Raw genomic sequence first — 14629 nt, forward strand, 5'->3', positions numbered from 1 at the left:
GCTAGTTGATACATGCAGATGCTATTTGAATTTGTGTGACAATCTTCAGCCATTAAGGGAACTGAGGTAACGAAATGGATCTTCTAATACAAGCAGCCCTGTGGGGTCAGATGCTGCTGTACTCAGCTGGGCAATGAATTCCCTTTAAACATTTGCCTTTTTGCAGATGGAGCTGTCTGTCTGATATCTTCCACAAACACTCAATAACTACTCACTGCTCTGGTCTTGAAGATTGTATTTTTTTTCAGTCCACTTGCGTGTGTTAGTTTAGAGCTGTCTGAGTGCCAAGTAATTTTCTTTCCAAGTGAAAAATAAAAATGTAATGTATTTCTTCTCCTCGTGAGACTGTCTTCCATCTGGTAGGAAGATTTTTAGCATCGTGCAGCACCTCTAAGTTTCATAGCTCTATTTGGCCACTGCTTTATAAGGACTGATTGATGGCTAAGAATTATTGCCCTGTAGGAAGTGCTCCAAGGAAAAATAACTTCTGAAAAAGGTGCGGAGGTTCTTGGTTTCTCTGGGCTTTTAGTGTAGAAGAAAGTACCTAGGTTTGTCTGCCTGTGCCTTTTTAGTAGCAGCTTCTGTTGGATGGATGAACTGTGTGACAGAGCCAAGAATATGATGCTGCCTTTTTTCTATAGGGAAAATGCTGTAAGCTATTAGAGTAAGAAAACAGCAAGTATTTCCAAAGACTTAAAAGAATGTTTGGTGATTAAGCAAAGCAATTTTATCCTAGTGCTTGAGTTGCACATACATTGTGAATAAACTGAGAGTGGAGATGCAGGATTTCTAACACCCCCCCCCCCCCCCCTTTGCATCTGCCTGTGAAGACTGCAAGGAAGATGGTCAAGAAGTAAAGATTCATAACCTTGGATCTTGGCCTAGTCTCCTCTGTCTCCCTGGATTCTTTCCTAACTTCCTCTGCTAATTCCAGTTCTCATCTCAACTCTCTTCTCTGGCCCCCAAATTACCACTTGGACAAGAAGCAAGCCCGTGGAGTAGCTACATATGTATGAATTCATTCAGTGAGTATGTGTGATGAGTAGTTTAGCAGTTGGCCAGGCAGAACAGCTAACCCCTGTGCTCATGTAGAGCCTTCGCTTCAGTGAAAGTGTTCATTTACATCTCCCCAATGTCTGCTTAATTTTATGAAGTGTGTGGGAACCGAGGCTTTTAGTCCATCAGACTTTGTTGAAGTCACCGCTGTAGTAAGATGATTCTTATTTCCTTAGGAAAGGAGAACAAGAAAAGCATACCACTACTTACTGGGATGAAAAACTAGAATTTAAATACAGTAGGAATCTCACCATTTAGGTGGTAAGAACCTCTGGGAGGCTTTAATTCAGCAAGTAACTGTTGCCTGTAAAACTGTCCAAATGCATCATTTTATAGCTCAGAAATTGTTGTCGCTTGGCAAGAAATACTTTTCACTCTTAACTTTTGACCTTGTGGTGTATGGGTCTTGAGCATTTTTCTTTTACTCGAGTACAAGGCCATATCTTAATCATTGGTCATTCTTCAGTGGTTCGGGCAAGATAAAGTTGCATTTAACTATCAATCTGCCAGTGCCAGTTAATGTGTTCCTTGAGTCTTCTTCCTGGAATATTGAATATTCCTGGAATATTGAGTCTTTTCCTGGAATATTGCCTCCAACCTTACCAGCTTCACTGTTGTACAGGTGCCCAACGTGACTGGTTCCTCAACTATTCTCAAAATATTTTAATGAACAAAACAGTAGGAAGATCACTTTTTTATATCTCTTTAAGAAGGTGAGTCATAATTCTTTCTGTTAATGAATGGATAAGTATTTTACTAGCTGTCCTTGGTGCCATACTTACTCAAAGTAGCAAGGTCAAGTTGTTAGACCGTGCCTTAATATCTTGCTGTCCATTTCTAGGCCGCTTGCTCAGAAACGTATCAGTCCAGCTCATCTGGGAATATCATGGAGAGACTGATCTGATGCTGCTAGAAATGAATAGAGATTAAATGTAATCTTTAACTTTACATATAAATTCCTAGTAACTTCTGCCTGTGAGTAGCTCGCTAGAATGATGCAGTTTCACTCCTTAGGAGTGAGGAGACCCAGATAACTGTGTGGCATGCAGATATGTAGCTCTGCAGAGTACAACTTGCTCCCCAGAAGACTTGAGTTTCATCTCGTCGTTTGTTCCCTCTGCATAAGGAAGAGCACCTTATGCAAAGGGATGAGAACTTCTGATAATATTTCCTGACCAGTGGTCTGTGCCCTGCTCCACGATGGATAATGCTGTGTCTTCTAGATAAGGCAGCTCTGCTTTCATTGTAGATCATGCTTTGTAGATAACAATCCACAAGCTGCTTCCAGAAATAGGAAGCCATGTCTCAACATGTCTGCAGTTCTCAGCTTGTAGGGGAAGCATGCAAATTATGTTTAATCAGTGGGATATGTCGCTGATGCAGGAGGTTATAGACCAGGTGTTCCACACTGACCTTGTTCCAAGAGAAGCAGTAGCTTTTATTCAGAGCTGTTGGTACTCAGGGAGAAAAATGGTGGAAAGAAGGAACCTAGATTGCAAGGTACCTATGGGCAGAGGAACACGAGACTGACCTGTGAAACCTTTGCTTCTGCTGCAGATCAGTGGAGAAGGAAAATAGAGCTGAGCTTAAAGAAAACAAAAAGCAGGCAAGGAATGCCTCACAGAGACAATCAGTAAGAATTTGATTAGCAAAATTGCAGAGGTTTGCTTTAATAGAGGAAAATAAATAATAAAGCAAGAGTAAGTCGAGCAGGTTAACTGATCGTATGCTGGGGTTAAACTTCGCATGGTGCAAGGGATGTGTGATCACAAAAGCCAGTGTGATCACAAAAGCCAGTATGACCACGAGGTCGTTTTTTAACAGCTCTGAAGCAATTATTTGAACACTCGACCCTGATTGATGCCAGTGCAATAAATATTGTGTCAGTGTTGGAGCAATGCAGATAGGTAACAAATGACAGCTGTGTGAGGGAGCTGACATGATAAGCTGGGCCTCTGCCTGCTGATCTGCTGCTACAGATTTGGAAGGCTGCCATGTAGTCCATTATGAGCTGTGAATATACCAAAACAGCAACAAACTGCACTGCTGCCTCGACAGCAGAAATATATATATGTGGGAAGGAGTAAAATCAATGGCATCAGCAGAGCCAGGTTGTTTCTAGCTGATAGAACATGTAGCATGAAAGCATGCAGGAAGCTAGGTGATACACTTGTAAGGAGGACATCAAAGGTCTGCAGCAGTGGTTGCTGAAATGAGAATCTGGCAGGCTGTTCATTTTGTGGAGATGAAGGTCTTTCATTGCTTTCACTGGAAATAACGAAGCAGCAGTAACCTCCTGACCAGCAATTTGCTGTGGACTTGCTATTTCTCTCGCTCCTGATGATGTGTAATCTTTCATTTTCCTGAACACAGCCTCTGCACTCCAGCCTGTCAAAAGCGATGGTTGTTACTTCAGTGACATGTGACAATACAATTCAGTAGCATGTGTGCAAAGATAAAGGTCTGTGAAGTTACTTCCTTTATCATATTTTTTCAAAATATGTGAAGTACAACAAGAGTGTGGACATTGGCTTTGCAGTCTGACTTCATTACATTTCCTTTTTCTGATGTGCTTACTTCTTGTTTAGACGCGTTAACACAGCATGTGTTAGTTGCCACTGTTCACTGGCTTCTGTAGTAATTTCTGCTAACAGAAATCCTGTTTTCGCTAGTGAATCTGTCGTACAAGTATGTAGGTTGTGTTCTGTACATTAAATAAATAAAAACAAAGACAAAAACAAAAACAAAGAAACCCAACAGTTTCCCCATTTTACTACAGTCTTGTAGAAGAAGAACTTTAAAGTTGATGTCTTTCTACATCAGATCTTGTTTTTACTATTACAATAGTGTTTCTTTTGGCCTGATGTTGTGCTAACAGCTCTTGCTAAGAGCTCTTTATAGTTAAGTGAAAGTACCTATAAAATATGCTATGCTAATGAGAACTTTGGAAACTAGGTGGCATTTTCATACGCAGAAATTCTAGTGAAAGTTTACAAGTTCAACTGCAAATGATGACTTCGGGGGTTTCTGCAAAGGTAGACCTACTAGAATTATATGTCCATAGAATATCCCGAGTTGAAGGACCACGGAGTCCAACTCCTGGCTCCACACAGGACCACCCCAAAATCAGACCATGTGTCCAAGAACATTGTCCAAATGATTCTTGAACTCTTGGTACTCTGGACCGCTGTCCCAGTGCCCGACCACCCTCTGGGTGCAGAACCTTTCCCTAACCCCCAGCCTGACCCTCCCCTGTCCCAGCTCCATGCCGTTCCCTCGGGTCCTGTCGCTGTCCCCAGAGAGCAGAGCTCAGCGCCTGCCCCTCCGCTCCCCTTGTGAGGGAGCTGCTGGCCAACTGGTCTATAGCTTTCTGCTCTAATGGCTAGAGCAGAGTCGAACAGAAGCAGTTTCAGCCAACTGTTTTAGCAAAGAAAGTCTGTGTGAACTGTGGATGAACCTAATGTGCTGGGTTGTGAGCTGGGCAGTTGAGTGCAATTCCTGACTGCTGTGAGACTGGAAATGCTGTGCGAGAGGGGAGGGGTGGAAAGCAGGCAAGAATGGGGTGGGAGACTTTATTTTAAGTCACTGCAGCAAATTCTGGCAGTTGTAGCTAATCAGAGGCCTGTGACTAAGTGCTGCGACATTTTCAGAGTTGTAGACACGACCGGTGACTACACAGCCTATGAACAACATTTTGTGTTTCATGTTTTTGTGATGCTCAGCACGTAGGGACCATTGATCAAATTTTTGCTTGGCTGGATGATGTGTTCCTGTGTAATGACACATGATGGTGCCTTCTGCTGGTTAAGCAGCAGCTGTCTGCTCTGGAAATTTTTCACTCAGGGTGCGGCTGCAATGAGTTGAATTCTGGTGTGGTTACTCTCAATCTATTAAAAACTGTCATGGAAGCTACCGAAGTCGTAGTAGATCCTGTCGCTTGGCTATCATCAGAATCTTATAGTGGATATCTTTGCGTATATGAAGCAAGGGGTGCTACAGAAGGGCTACTTTTGTATTTGGGAGCTGGGGGCTTCACAGGTTTCTGCAGTTTAACTGATGCTTATCATTAGAGTTGGCTAATGCTGGCCTCTAACTGCTGTATTGATGTTCTGGAGATGATGAGACAACTAAAATAGGAAATAGATCGTTTTTTATTTTTATTTTCTGTGGTCTAAGAGGTCATCTTCTCAGGCCAGGGGACAGCTGCCTCTGCGTCTCATAGTAAAACTGACTTTCCTGATGTTGTGTTTAGCCCACAGCTGTGCACATACAGGAATTCCTCACTCTGCTGGCCGTGTGTCATACTGTTGTTCCCGAGAGACAAGGAAATAAAATAATCTACCAGGCATCCTCTCCAGGTTGGTTGCTGCTTTCTTTTTTTGGGAGAGAAGGAGTGAGGGAACAGAAGCGGATGGATGGGGATGGAAGGAATGTCCAAAACTTCTGAAAAGATCATTAATTTTAAAAGCCAGATGTTTTCCATGATGCTACCTGCCACTTTCTGTCATCAGTGCACACTGCTTTTAATGTCTACTGCAAAACTGCTGTTAATTAAGTCCCATTGTGTTTCTGTAGGGCTAGGCAGGGCTTATCATCCCTTCTGCTCTCAGGAGGTCTTCTCTGGCTTCTTTCTGCAGAGGTGAAGAGCAAAATAAAAACTTAGTGACTTGTCTTCCCTATCTACAAGTAGAAGTACTGATTTGTTTCTCCATGTGCAGTTACCTGATCTATTTGGTATGAGTGCAAATTTATGTATGTTTCTTGATGTAGTAGCTTCCCATGTTGTTCTAAGCAGATAAAAGGTTCTGAAACAGGACACAGTACACTAAAGAGCAGAGTCTTGGCCATATCCAGGCCTGCCCTTCACCCATTTTTTCCTTCTTTCAGGAAGCGCAGAAGCACTGAAAGAGGTAAAGAATGCCAAAAGCAGAACAGCAGAACGCTGCTCCCCATCAAATTATTTCCATTACTGTGGATATTTCCAAAATTTTTGTAGTGATTTAGTGAAGAGGCAGTAATGCTTCCTATTTATATCTTAATAGAGTGCTGCAGGAGCTGGGTAAGGAGGCCATGTAGGGCAGCTCTGGTCTCACGGTGTTAATGAGCTGTGAGAAGACCAAGGGAGCTGTTAGAGACATGAGGGTCACTTGAGCCGGGCACTTACCTGGTGTTTGGGCTTGATGCCACTTTCTCCTTAGCAATGCTGTGCAAGTACCTGCTAGAGGTGGTGGCTCTAGTTTCAGCGTAGTTATTTGAGCTCTTAATGACAGTGCCCAGCTCAGTGTCCAGAAGACAGTGCTGTATTTCTATAGGACAAGAACTTTGTGCCATTACAGCAGGAAATGGATCAAAGACCTGTTTGAGGAATGTAGAGCAACACGGCTTTGATCTTGCTTTCAGAACAGGGATTTCCCTTTTTTTCATGCAGAAGAGAACTACGGCTCCTTCACAACGATAGAGCTTAATGCTTCAGTAATTGCAGGACATTTTATACGGATTGAGTTTGAACTTGGTCTAATTGATCTTAAATGGCCTTTGTAGGAGAAAAATGTGAATGTTCTTGTGAAAGTGTGTGCAGAGCTACTGGAGCAGTTAGATACGAAGTTGGAATACATGGCAAACAGCTTCTGTTTTGATAATATGGCATATTTAGGTGTGGGCTTTGCAAGCTTCTTCCTTTACGTACTATACTAAATATAAGTTTTTCCTGTATTTACAGATGAAGGGGCTTTAGTGAAAGGAGCAAAAAAACTGGGTTATGTCTTCACAGGAAGGACTCCACATTCAGTTATCATTGATGCGGTAAGTAGATGTTCATGGCTCACTGACTGCCAGACTGATGCAGAGTGTGAATGCCTCTTGTATGGTTCTTGGAAGCTGCCATTTGGAGGGCCTCTAGTAAGCTCTATGCAAAAGGTTTTCGCAGTTCAGGAAGTTGTCTCAGTCCATTTTAGATGCAAAGTCCTCTGTCCTCTGTGGAACGGTCAGTAGGAAACTGCAAGCTTATATGGTAAATGACAGCAGTTGTGCCTGAAAAATATTTCCCTTGTCTGGGAAGCACAAAGGAGCACGCTTGCCTAGGAAGGAAATTCACATCTGGCACCTCTTCTCTTAGTTGTATTCAGTAGTTGCTGTACTTCTAAATCTTTAATTCCTTTTATTAAAATGGATTTTTTCTTCCAAGTAAGATAATCTTCTGAGTAAGGTGATGATGTGGTTTAGCCCTGGCAGGCAGCTGAGCACCACCCAGCCACTTGCGCGCTCTCTCTGGGTGGGATGGGGGAGAGAATCAGAAGGCAAAAGTGTGAGAACTCCTGGGTTGAGATACAGACAGTTTATTAGGTAAAGCAAAAGCTGTGTGCAGAAGCAAAACAAAAAAGGAATTCGTTTGCTATTTCCTGTCAGCAGAGAGGTGTTCAGCCACGTTAGGAAAGCAAGGCTCATTACGCGTAGTGGTTCCTTGGGAAGACAAATGCCATCACTCCCTGCCTTCCTCCTCCTTTACCCCAGCTGTTATTGCTGAGCGTGACACCACATAGTGTGGGATGTCCCTGTGAGAAACTTGAGTTCTCACACCCCTTTGGCCAGTCTGGGCCAGCTCCTGGCTGTGTCCCCTCCCAGCTCCCTGTGCGCCCCCAGGTACCTCGCTGGCAGGGCAGCACCAGGAGCTGAACAGTCCTTGGTCTGTGTGAGCGCTGCTCTGCAACAACTAAAAACACTGGTGTGTTATCACCGCTGTTTTTGTCAAAAATTCAGGACGGAAATGGTATAAAAATAGTAAAAGGCAGGTGTCAGTCTTAAATGTGTCTTCATTAAATAAGGCTCTGCATCACTTGTACCAGGAGAGGGAGCTATTACCACAGCTTATTTATATCAAAGTGTGTAAGCAAAGATGCTTTAAGTAACTCATGAGTTTACACGTGTAAAAATGTCATGCAATCTGTATTTAAAATAGTGTATGTCTTGTTTTTGTAGCTGGGAAAAGAAAAAACCTTTGAAATTCTTAACGTGCTGGAGTTTTCCAGGTAAGTTTCTGTATTTCCAGTGTAAGACTAAAAGAGCTTCTTACAAAATAGTGCCTGGTGGCAGCTGTTGGAATGTGAGCATGGAGATCTCCCCTGCCACTCAAGCTTTGTTTACTGTGAAGTTGCTGCCGTGGAAATGTCACTGTGTGCCTCATTTCCTCATTTGTCACTTGTCTACTTCAAGAGCATGATTTGAGATTGCGTGTTTCCAGTGCTTTTGCAAATTGCATGTGTTTCATTTCAGCAGATGGAGTCTCCTGCTGAAGGGCTTTTTGGCATCCCTTTGTAGGAAGCACCCCAGCTATGAAAAGCTAAGCCTTGCAAGCATACTCAATTCATCAGGCTGCTGCTTGGGTAGTGAGAAGCTGTGTGTGCTGCATCGGGCCTCTGCATCAACAGAGATCATAAAGATTGCTTGTCATTCCTTTTTACCTTTTCATTCCAAATGTAGCTGCTTAGGCTACCTGTGGAAATATCTACCAAGTGCTGGAAGAGTCCTTCAGGGTTTCTGACAAGCTGACTGCTCTCCACAGACAGGAGCATCTGTAACCTGTGTGCAGCACTTTTAGGAAATGCTGTCTTAGTTCTTCCCAACTTATCCAACTGACCAGTTCTACCAACTTACCCAAATAACCAGCAAGGGAGTTCCTGTAATTCCATTCCAAAAGCACATGGAAGTTGCCCAGGGTCACTAGTTTACTGTGGAAATTCTGGACCTAGTTGATTGTTGTCCTTCCAGATTTGCTTGAGGAAGTCTATCAGGAAAGGCTGTTTTATCTGATCAGACATGCTAAGAGCTTACTTTTGCATAAATGGCTTCTGAGTCTAGAAAGGGGGTTAGATTTGCCAGAGCAGCTTCTGAGAATGAGGATTGCTGTACACTCTGATCTGTCTGTACATATTTGCAGGAAGAGAAAGAGAGTGCCTCTGCTCCTAGCTTCTATCTGTTTGTTAGTCCTTCTTTGGATAAGGAAAAGGATTATGTCAAATCATAAAAGTTTTGTGTTTGAAAAGACCATTAAAGATACCCAGTGCAACCCCCCTGCCATGGGCATAGACACCTTCCACTAGATCAGGTCGATCAAAGCCCTGTCCAACGTGACTTTGAATGCTTTCAGGGATGCATCCAAGTATGCTTACAGATAACCCTGAAGAAACTGGTATTCAAAAGCTTTCTTGATGAGAGTTGATTAGCTTGCCTCTGCCTCTTGCAAGCTGCAGTTTTGTTTCCAGTATTCCTTTTAAAGGAGAAGTGGATAAGCGAAATTCCAACATTTATTTAAAAAAATAAATAAATATCCCCCTTCCACTATTAAACACCTGTGTGGGGCATGGTACCGTTTACCTTTATTTTCGAGATAAAGGAATACCAAGACTGCCTTGATGCACGGCCCTTGAAGGGTGGGGAGTTCAAGAGCTGGTCTGTACTGATACCTTTCTGTATTTCTGCATGTTCTGCATTCTTTTCAGCCAGAAAGTTAAATAACTGCTCCTGTGTCTCAGTGGGTAGTTATTTCAATATCTGTTGTGCTTATAAATAATAGAAATTCAGTCTTAATGTTTCAATTTCTAGCCAGATTCACCAAAACTGTTGTCTTTGAGGTGGAAGAAAAAAGCTGAGAGTGAATGAGACTCTTCTTCTTTCAAAGGGATTGTTATGCCATCTTGTTTTTTTCCAAGTTCTTGCTCATGTATGGCTGCAGGGCTAGGCATTCTGGTCAAGTGCTTGCCCATGGGAACCACAGGGCTCAAGCTGGAAATGTGCAATTTAATGTTTTTCCTTGCTGTCTAGGAAAGTGAGGTCTTAAGTTACTGCTGTTCCATCTCACCTGATCCTCAATGCATTATGAGCATCTGAGAAAATTGACCGGCTGGACCAGGGCTTAATCCTCATCAATATAACTAATGAAAACAAATATTTTTCTTTCAATAGTAACAGGAAGAGAATGTCAGTGATTGTTCGAACTCCAGCAGGACAACTCCGTCTCTACTGCAAAGGGGCTGTAAGTAATTATGGTACTTCAATGGAGAGCTAATACTACCAGTTATTGTTTCAACAGCTGTGGCTGATGCTGGCACTTCATGTCTCATACATAATACCAGTTGGCTTTTTGTTTAGGGCCAAGTGATTTAGGAGGGCTGTAATTCCTCCTTTGACTTCTTTTGCAGACAGGAAGGTTGTTAGGCTATTTACTACCCAAGTGAAATCCCGAAACTAGTGGGAGCAGTACCCTTTACTTTAGCAAAGGCAGGATTTCACCCAGCTGTGCAGTAGCAGTTCAGGAACTAGACTAAATGCTGTTGTGTGAATCTAATACTAGCATTCGTTCTCAAGTGGTTGGCTCTTGATCTGGCTCTCTCACATCTCTGCACCTGCTGTTATTTGTCATCATGGCTTGCACCATGTTGTGCTTCTGTCTTCACTGACAAGAGCAATAACTTAACAGAATAGAAAGGCTGTAAAACCAGCATTGGCTGCTGCCAGAGAGTGGTTCTGATTTCAGTGGAAAATGGGGAGGGAAGATGGCTTTTTGCAACATGGAAAACTATTTCTGGGTTCTGGTAAAGATCTGGTTTACCTGAATTGGTCCTGAAACATAGGTTTGGTTGCACTGCTCTGCTGCTTCAGTTTAACTCCCCTGATTTGGCAAAGATGGTCCCAGCTTCATCCTAGTGTGGTGGAAACGAATTAAGCCTACTTTTGCTCTGCAGTGCTTCAAAGTTGTGTGCATGGTAGCTCCTCAGTGATCTGCACCTGTTTGTCTTCAGTCACTGCTATTGCTATGCCTGTGTTAACAGTTTCTTGTAGTGTGGCTGTGGAAGGGATGGAAAACAGAATTGTAGTCAAAAACTTCTTGCAGTCTTCGGTTTGAGCAGGATCAAATGTTTAATACTCTAACTGCTACAACTCTTTTGCCTTAATCTGGTGTTTTGTTCCATATGTTCTGCTGCATCTACCACTCATCTAAACTTTAAGTGAAATGCCTTTTCTACACGAACCCTGCCACATTCTGATGGAAACATCCTGTTGTGACGCTTTTATCATAAATTACTTGTTTTGTATACTTGTCTCTATTCAGTGATAGATGTAGGCCTGTATGCTTAGTTAGCTGAAGAGTACATATTTAAGCAAATTTAGGGTTTGTGTATTGTATATATATGTAGCAACTTCTGGTAGTCACAGAATAAAATCTAGAGACTCTAGATATATGTGATGCTGCTGCATTTTGATTGCAGCTGTCATTCATGTCATTAAGCATTTAATTGTCACTTGATTTAGTGGTAGAGAGTTGTAGGAGAAAGGCTGTTTCCAAGGCAATGTTGAGGTAGAACCTGTTCATTTTTTCCATCTTCTATTTTAACATAATTTTACATATTTATTAACTTTATTCAAAATATGTTTAAAATATATAACATATTTTTGAATTTGTATATTTATTTTTTTATACTTTTTAACATCACTGGGAATCTTTTCTAGAAAGAATTGCAAGAAGCCCTTCTGTGCTGGTCTGTAGTGATTACTGAATAAGATCAGACTCTCATATTGTCTGAAAAATCAGTGTAGCTGCTTAATTCAGAAAGCAGTGTTCTGTACTGTTTGATGGGGAGGGAGGGGGCGACCACTTTAGGGGCAAGGGGTGTGGAGGGCAGAGCATACTTCCGTCCCCATTGTTTACTGTGGGTGCAGTATCTCTGCCACTGAGCACAGGCCAGATAATTATTTAAGCCAGTGTCTCTAAAACCCAAATGCATTACTTTTAAATTTAGTCTTGGATTCTAATATAAGCAAGTTCTCTCAGGTAACTTCACTTGAGCTGGTAAATACACAAGTGGAAACTTCATATGTAGACTTAACTCTGTTGTAATGAATTTGGTTTTAATAGGACAATGTAATTTTTGAGAGGCTTTCAAAAGATTCCCAGTATATGGAGCAAACACTGTGCCATCTTGAATACTTCGCCACAGAAGGTAAGAGACACACAGTACGTCGTAAGAATTTATCAAAATTTCTGCATTATCTAAGCTTTGTGATGCCAAATAAGATGTTACAAAGATAAATTCAGAAGTTGTGTGTAGCAGCAGAATAGCAACTCTAGGATAACTAGACCTAAGGAAGCTTGTGCCCTGCTTCTGTGCAATTTCAGTACAGAAATGGAATTTGGAAGGAGAAGATGGGGCTCTGTGCATCAGTGATAAAAGGGACATGAGTCCTCTTTCCCAGTTTCATTGGCGTAACTGGTATTTTTACTGGTGTAAAAAGTCAGATGACAAAATCTTTGGCTTTATGAAGCAGATGGATAATGTGAACATACTGAGAAGCCTGGAAGACCCGGATATCAAAGATTAAGGCCTTAGAGGCCATGTCAGATTATGACTCATATACCACCTCTGTTCACAGGGAAGTACTTGGCTTTGTTCCCTTTTCTGCAGTAGCATAAAATATTGGCGTTATTGTGAAAACACGAAGGAATGATTTTATCCCTAAATCTGAAACCATTGTTTATTAAAAAAAAAAAAAAAGCCTTTTTTTTCAGACTACCACATTCCCAGTAATTAAACCTTTGTATCTTATGGCATGTACTGCTTTCTGCTTAACTCATGCCAGGAAAAACAAAAAAATCATTACTTCTCTATGTTAATTTCTGTTGGTGGTCTAATAAAATGTTTTTCATACATCACAGGCCCTGATCGCTACTCCTTTGTGCAAGTGTAACTCCCATTAGTAATGGGAGTTACGTGCATATACTGAAGGAGAAAATAGTCTTTCTAAAAAGAAGCAAAATGAGCAGTGTGTTTGGCTGAGTAATATCTCTAATCATATGTAGCCAGTTCTTTATTTAATTTGCTTTTTAAACAGAACGAAAAAGTAAACCAAGCTTGTTTTATATGTAAACAAAAAAGATAAAAGATTATACATTTTTGCTCCAGTAATTCTTAGATTGCAATACTGAAAATTAAGGAGAAGTTTGTGTCCATTAAGCTATCTTGATTTGCACCAACACTAATAACCTAGATGATCCAGGCTCTTTAAAAACGTACAGGGAGGTTGTCTGGAATCCAGATTTCAAAAGCGAGCATTAAAAACTCCTGTGGACTCCAGTGAGAGGGTTAGAATTTAGAGTTTGAGCCATTTTGCTGATACTCAGCCATTGCACACACTAAAATTACACTGTATTCCATTTTGTAGGTCTGAGGACTTTGTGCATTGCTTATGCAGATCTGTCAGAAAATTCTTACAGAGAGTGGTTGAACATCTACAATGAAACCAGTACGCTTTTGAAAGACAGAGCTCAGAAATTGGAAGAATGCTATGAGATCATTGAGAAGGTAAGACACATTTTTGAGAGTCAGATTCAGGTTCCCATACGTGTCTTTTTTCCATTGAATGTGTCCTTACACAGATTAACAAAGTGTTCTTTTCAGTTTTTCGAGAATGAAGTTCTATTCTTCATTAGCAACCTGTGTACGGTTGGTCTAACTTCATAGCAGAACCTATAGAATCAGTGCGCTGCACCAAGCTCACATACGAAGAAAAACTTCTTCCTTTTTGTAGGGCAGTCACAGTTCAAGTTTTTTGAAAGCTGTTCTAGACATTAAACATTTCCATGTGTTCACTGAGGCCTGTAGTTGCGTAGACTGAGACAATATTACAGGACATACGCAACAGGAGCTAGATTTCATGGGGTAGCAGAAACACTCCGGCAACTCACTAAGCAACAGCTGAAGACTGGGTATTGCTTTTCAAACTGATGTCTATTGTGTCATCTTCTGTAGGCTGGCCGGTAGCGCTGTTCTTATCTAAGCCTTGATTTCGGAGATTTGTATAGCTTTTTGGCTTTCTGCTTCCTGCTGCACTGTGTTTTCATACTCTTACATTTTCACTTAAGTGAAGAATGGTCGTGGATGATCAACTGGTCAGCACGGGTTGATTCTGTAGCTTGAAGATGTGTTCTCAGTCCTTAAACAGTTTTTGGCCATTTACCTTGTGCCTCCTTTCATAATTTAATATCTTGAAAAATGGGCATCCATGAGTAGGTTGTAGATTTGCAGTATGGGACTTAGTAGTAGCATATTGGAAGGAAAAAAAATTGTCTGTGTTCCTTTCTTGTTAATGCTTGCTGCTCAAGGAGTGAGCAGGGAATTGCACTGGAAACTTAGATTTTTCTCAGAGTTGATGCTTACTGTATTAATTCTCTGGTCTGTAGGCGTTTTTTTTCTAGATAACTGTCATGCGGATGTAATTAAAAATACATTGTTTTAACATGCTGACCTAAATAAGAGTGGGAGTGGTACTTTCAGTCTAAATGCTGGGGTCACTGGATCATAGTACAGGTGCATGGGTGGAGGGAAAGTTCAACTGGTTTCTTTGGGCACCTGTGAAATGGCTCAGAGGGCTTCAACGGATGCAAGAGTAACCTTGCTCAGGCAGCTTGGCCTTGCCAAGTGTTGTGCTGTCGTGTAATCACTTAACAAGTGAGTTTGGGAACGTAAGACAAGCCGCAGTTGCACACTTGGACTGCATTTGTTACCTACAAATGTTGCTTGTA

At 41.6% G+C, this 14629-nt stretch overlaps 1 protein-coding gene across 8 annotated transcripts in view; it reads left to right on the plus strand.

Moving 5' to 3' along the window:
- LOC308188390 (phospholipid-transporting ATPase IB-like) overlaps positions 1-14629 on the plus strand; it is a 302947-nt gene that overhangs the window by 51371 nt on the left and 236947 nt on the right. For all 8 annotated transcript variants that reach the window (XM_080577315.1, XM_080577312.1, XM_080577316.1 and 5 more), the window contains 6 exons: positions 5309-5414; positions 6776-6858; positions 8032-8081; positions 10015-10084; positions 11966-12050; positions 13270-13409. In XM_080577315.1, the coding sequence (XP_080433441.1) occupies positions 5309-5414; positions 6776-6858; positions 8032-8081; positions 10015-10084; positions 11966-12050; positions 13270-13409 (534 nt within the window). The remainder of the gene's footprint in view (positions 1-5308; positions 5415-6775; positions 6859-8031; positions 8082-10014; positions 10085-11965; positions 12051-13269; positions 13410-14629) is intronic.

This window comes from Anser brachyrhynchus, assembly GCF_964034855.1.
Source record: "Anser brachyrhynchus genome assembly, chromosome: 1".
In the NCBI taxonomy this organism is placed as follows: domain Eukaryota; kingdom Metazoa; phylum Chordata; class Aves; order Anseriformes; family Anatidae; genus Anser; species Anser brachyrhynchus.